Genomic DNA, 6,000 nt, shown 5'->3' on the forward strand with positions numbered 1-6,000 from the left:
CCTGCCTATAATTTTTATATGGATTCAACTCTTCCCTATGACATCGCAAGGTTCTACCTTGTAGGATTTGTCATTTTGTAACCCATATTTAAAAAGAACACTTGTAGACACTTCAAGAAATTATGAGTTTGTCCTTAAGTATCGGCTCAAATTATTCAACAGATGCTGGTTTTACATCCAACAAGTTTTTTCAAAGAAACATGCCTTGGTGCAAGGACTCACGTTCACAGGATGTTTTCCTGCTTCTTAATTAGGTATATTAAACCAAAAACACCTTTTCTATAATACCGCAACATTGTACCAACCAAAAAGAACCTGTTCCACCTTGTAAGGTTACACATTTTGTAACCCGTGTGTAAAAAAACACATAGCTTGTAGACTCTTTACATATCGTCTCAAATGTTTCAATGGATGCCAATTTGACATCAGTTTTACAGGAACATGCCTTGAAGTCTCACAGAATGTTTTCCAGCTTCTTAAATGGATGTTAAACCAAAACCCGATTTCAATGACACTGGAAAGTTCTACCCGTCAGAAAAAAACATTCCACTTTGTACGTTTTTTTTTTAAATTTGATTGGGGCCCCGGTGCTGTGGAATACTCTTCACCCTGAAATTCAATCTACAACCTCAGTGGAAATGTTTAAATCTAAGCTTAAAATACACTTCTATTCTATAGCATATGAATAACCTATACTTTATGTTGACAATATCTTTGTATTATTTGCCCTCATGTAGGTTTTAGATCAGGGGATGGTGCCATAATAGTCTGTGGTTTGCAATAATCAGTGGTCTGTACAGCCCTTTGAGACTCCTTGTAATTGAGGGCTATACAAATAAACTTGACTTGACTAGCTTCAAGATATTCTGAATTGTCTTTATGTATTGTCTCAAATGCCTCAAAGGATGCAAATTTTACATCCTACCGAAAATTCTCCAGCATAGGAACATGCCTTGATGCGAGGGCTCAAGTCTCACAGGATGTTTTCCAGCTTCTTAACTAGATATGTTAAACCAAAACCCCTCTTCTACGACACCGGAAGGTTCTACCCGCCAAAGAAAACATGCCTTGATGCAGGGCTCAAGTGTCATATGTGGTTTTCCTGCCTTTCAATAAAATACATTAACATTTTCTATGACATTACAAGGTTCTACCACCCAAAACAATGGTTCCATCTTGTGAACTTACACATTTTAAAAGAACACATAGCTTGTAACCCTTCAAGAAATTATGGCTTTGTTCTTACATTTTGTTTTAAATTATTGAACGGATGCCAGTTTTATGTACTACTGAAGTTTCTCCAGGAAACAAACATGCCATGGTGCGAGGGCTCAAATCTCACAGGATGTGTTCTTGCTTCTTCGGCATGTTTTCAGAACAGACCAAAGCACAACATAGCCGACCCCATCCACACAAACAAAACCATTAGCATTTGAACCGCTTTCTCCGCAAGCTTTGTTCAAGATTGCCCAAAGGTCAGTGAATGGAGTCGCGCCAGTTTTATGGTGCTCGTTTGTCTTGTCGATAAAGCGTCTTCCTATCCTGACCACATTCCGCGATGGGGCTCCACTATTGTGAGAGTATAAATCCAATTGTGTTGGGTATAACTCAAGAAAAAACGTCAATCATGCAGGAAAGTCACATTTTTACGGACTTTGTCTTGTCCTGATTGAAAATATCCCGCTGACAAGGGGGCAATGACCCCGTCATGTATTATACAAAAAGATCCGTCTCATAACGTTCATGAATCACCACTGAGCTATAAGAGTGTGAGAACATTCAACATGTGCCAGTGGTTATTAAACACTTGATTTATGGATGAAGTGATACAGTTTCAAAATTGGTGAGAGATTGTCCGGTGTATCCAGCCTACAAAAGAAAACACGCGACTCAATTTGTATTTTAAATTTAGGAATTTAAAAACCAAAAAATAGTGGACTTCCTGTCTTTCAAGGAGGCTAGCAAAATTATTTTGATGGGTAATGTTACTAAACCACAAGCTAGGATCCTTAACTCCCACTGGAGCGTCAAGCACTGGGATAAAGGTCAGCACCTCTAAGTCTAAGAACATGGTCCTAAACAGAATGTGAAATGGCTCGGATGAAGCTCAACACCACAAAGTCCGATACCATGGTCTAAGCCATGTGTGATGCCCTGGGATGAAGAACAACATATATAAGTCTGAGACCCTTGTCCTAAACCAAGAGTGAATCTGCTCGGATGAAGCTCAACACTTGAGAGTCTTACACCATGGTCTCAGCCGTGTGTGAAGCCCAGGGATGAAGATCATCACCTCTGAAAGCATAATCCCAAAACAAGTGTAAGCGGCTTGGATGAAAATCAACCCATCTAAGTCCGGAACCATGGACTTAAACCAAGTGTGAAGCGGCTGGAATGAAGATCAGCATCGCCAAGTTCCATCATGGCACTCAGCCGGAAAAGGGTGGCATGCCTTTTCCAGGTTGGAAAAGTAAAGGAGTTGGAATATCACACGGTCTCATTCACGACAGAGGGCAGGATGGAGTGGGACGCAATAGGTGGATTGTTGCAGTGTCTGCCTCCATGCAGACCCTGTACCAGGATACCGTGGTGAAGAAGTAACTGAACGAAAAGGCAAAGCTCCCTATTTACCAGTCAATCTACATTTTTACCCTCAACTATGGTCAAGAACTCTGGATTGGGAGTAAAAGAACAAGATCCTGGATACTGAAAATACTTTTGAATGCATGTCACAAGGACAGGAATTCCTGGGGACGACTCAGGACATGCTGGAACAACCAGGCCTGGTCTGGGAAAAGTTTTAAGGTATTGTTAGATGGGCTGTATAAAGTGGCTAGGGATCAGAAGATGCTCCGGGCATGTTCTACTGCAGGAATCCCCTGAAATGATCTAGGGCATGCTGGAGAGACTCTGCCTCTAGGGTGGCCCGGGAAAGCCTTAATAACCTGTCAGTTGAGCTGGACGTAGTGGATGGGGAGAAGGTGGTGTTCTGGCCATTTTTCAACGGCATGAGGACCCGGCGTTGACCAAGTACATTCGGGAGAAAATATGTCTCTAAGTTGGACTGGGAACGCCTCGCGATTCTGTCCGTTGAGTTGGACAAAGCAGCTGGATATAGGGAGGTCTAAGATTCCTTGCCCACCACGACCCGGTCCCAGATAAACCAAAGAGAATGATGACTTTTACTTCACTTCACATTCTGACATAAAACCCGCCTGGAGTAAATACAACTCATTTACAGACGTCTTGCCATGTCCATTAAAATTCCGGGACAACATTCGTCGTCTCAAACATTGTGACAACCCCAAGATTAAACGTTGAACTGGAGCAGAGTGAAACTAAAGGGAAGACTAACCGGCCACTCGGGCTGTCAGCAGAACAAGCTGCGAGAAAGATAGCGACGCCTTAAAAAGACCACCTTGGACCAAACTGATATGAAGTCTAAGAGGAAAGCGAGTCCTTGATTCTTGTCCCAGTAAATACAAGGCAGATCTTGTGGGAACAAATTTAGATAAACGAGGGAACAGATCAAGCTGGAACTGTGGCCGTTTTTTTTTTTACCTTTTGAGTCTGGATTTCCCACCGCTGACAAAATGGCCGAAAATAGTACAGCAAACAGCATCCCCGCCTATAGCGTTTCCACTTAAGGGTATGGAATATTTTCGGGCCGCTCTTTGCAGCATTTTCCCCAATATAGAACATGAGCTAGAAATTGTTTCGTGTTGCCATATACGTGGTGGCCTATCTGCTATCTGTCGGAAAAAAAAAAATGTAAAAACGTTTTATCCTCAGTGATGCTAAAGGGAGAAGCAAAGGTTACGAGTTACGATGTATTATTTTTTGGCTGTCTTTATAGGCTTTAGGTCCCAGGACTTGCATTGATGGGAGGGGGGAGCAAAACATGATATCCACTAAAAAAAGCTAGTGGTTATCATGAAATATGAAAAAAGTACAAGAACAGCTAACCGTGCTAAGCAGCATTGGCATAACCGATCAACGATCTGGACTATTTTTGAGAGTTATTAAGAATATGGGCAACAAAGTCTCCCAAGGGAATGACAATCCTTGCAAGTGGAAGTTTTAAATTCTGATTCCATTTGTATCCACCATCTCTTCCCCCTCTGCATTCACCTGCTACACTACTGTACCGGTTCAAGTCACATAGCACCAAAGGTAAATAACATTTTGATTTTCCTTCGGAAGGTTTTGCCTGATTCCCATAAGTTTGTATCCTCCAGCTGTACGGCAATTTAACTTTGCGATCCCCCTCAGAAAGGATTCAAGTTGTATCCTGGTGTAATGGAGCACATTGCACAGGAATACAAATAGTTCCTGAAGAATCTAAGAGCGCCGAATCATGAGGAATATCCGACAAACCGGTAGACTAATAATTACTTTAATCACTTCCCACTCACATGTGTTTGAAACTTCAGATCCTCAACTTCAGAAAGTTCTCTCAAACTCAGGAAGGTACTTGTGAATTATCGACTTCTGGGGGCTTCCCCCAATAACACCTTGACTTTCTCGTCCTTTAAAATCCCATTTTACAGAATTGAGCAAAATACGAGGAATGAATGTCCAAATTGCAACCCAACTTCTGAAACCTTTCTCGTAAAACCTTCACGAAGATCTCCAAAAGGACTCGTACCTTTCTCCGGTGATGTATTATTACCAGGTTCCCTTGTGCTGTGTTCAATCGCTGTCGTACGTTCCAGTTTCACAATCGTCGTACGTTCCAGTTCCACAATCGGCGTCGCCGTAAGCAGTTGAAGAACCTCCGTGGTTTTCTCCCAAGTACCTTCAACAGTTCTATCCTCCATCACCTCCACCCCAGGACTCGGACTACTCTCGGTCGGTGGTTCTCCGCTACCTGTCGGACTGCCGGACCCTTCCTGATCCGGGGTGGGCGTAGTGGTCCCGGTCCAGGACCAAAACCAAGCGTGGGACTGGACCACAAACAGGGTCAATACAAAGAGCACTTCATGGTGGTTCCTCATCTTGGTTCTGTTTGGTCTTCAGACTCCCTGAATGGACTAGGACATGTCCCGGCAGCCACAATGACAGCAAGTGAGGAGAAAAGTCCATTCAGAAAAGTTGGAGAGAGTGACAAGGAGGAGTTGTAGCCCTGATTGGTTGCCCGGACCACGTTACCTAACTGGACTCCTCCTCCTTTTGTGGAAATGAGTGGGTTCTTTTGTTGACTTACACCTTAGAGAATTCTGGCAGCGTTTCTTTTGTTTTCTTCTTTCAGGTTTTAACACGGTTGGGGGCTTCTGTTTCCTTTGATTCCCTTGTTAAGGAACTACAACTCCCAAGACAAAGCACACCCTTAAGAGGATTCTTCTTGTTCAAATTATTTACGTGTTGAAGGGTCGCCAGGATCTCGTTTAATGCGGGGGTTACATACTAAAAATAACCCATATTGGGCCAAATTTGTGTTTTATTTTATTTTTGCAATTATTATATTATTAAAAAACACACTACAACCCAATCTTATGACATTTTCACTTTATAATGTGGAATAGGATTTTTTAGTCCCTCTTTGCAGAATTTTGGCGTCATGAAAATGCCGATATTTTATTGGCTGAACTATCTCCCACAATGCCTTTCTCTTTCTTCTAACAGTTTGAATTATTGAGTGCTTCGTAAAGACTTTGTGAGTCGACGATACCGATTTTTTGGAAAGGCGCAGCAGTGACATTATCACGTTGTCTCTCAAAGGCATTGCATGTTTAAGAGCATTTCTGAATAGGAGTGTCTTGAACTGTTTTAACTCTTCTCTTCCCTCTGTTCAGAATCTCCTTTGTTTGTGAGTCTCAGTGATACAATATTGTATTTTTTGCCTTGTATTTATTCAATATGGGTCCCAAGGTTCGCAATGATGCTAATGGGAGAAGAAAAAAATGGTAACAATGGAAACAAATCTTGCAATAATGAAGAAATACAAAACAGTTACACGAATCGCGATTCTCGCAAAGTTGCATGGCCATAAGAACACTG

At 42.1% G+C, this 6,000-nt stretch overlaps 1 protein-coding gene across 1 annotated transcript in view; it reads right to left on the reverse strand.

The window, feature by feature from the left end:
- The window catches only part of col18a1a (collagen type XVIII alpha 1 chain a), a 34,946-nt gene extending 29,903 nt beyond the window's left edge, over nucleotides 1-5,043 (reverse strand). The window contains exon 1 of the mRNA XM_088353093.1: nucleotides 4,649-5,043. Within this exon, the coding sequence (XP_088209219.1) occupies nucleotides 4,649-4,997 (349 nt within the window). The 5' untranslated portion in view covers nucleotides 4,998-5,043. The remainder of the gene's footprint in view (nucleotides 1-4,648) is intronic.
- Between the last annotated feature and the right edge of the window lie 957 nt (nucleotides 5,044-6,000).

This window comes from Urocampus carinirostris, chromosome 14 (assembly GCF_059441175.1).
Source record: "Urocampus carinirostris isolate Australia breed hairy pipefish chromosome 14, RoL_Ucar_1.0, whole genome shotgun sequence".
Classification (NCBI taxonomy): Eukaryota; Metazoa; Chordata; class Actinopteri; order Syngnathiformes; family Syngnathidae; genus Urocampus; species Urocampus carinirostris.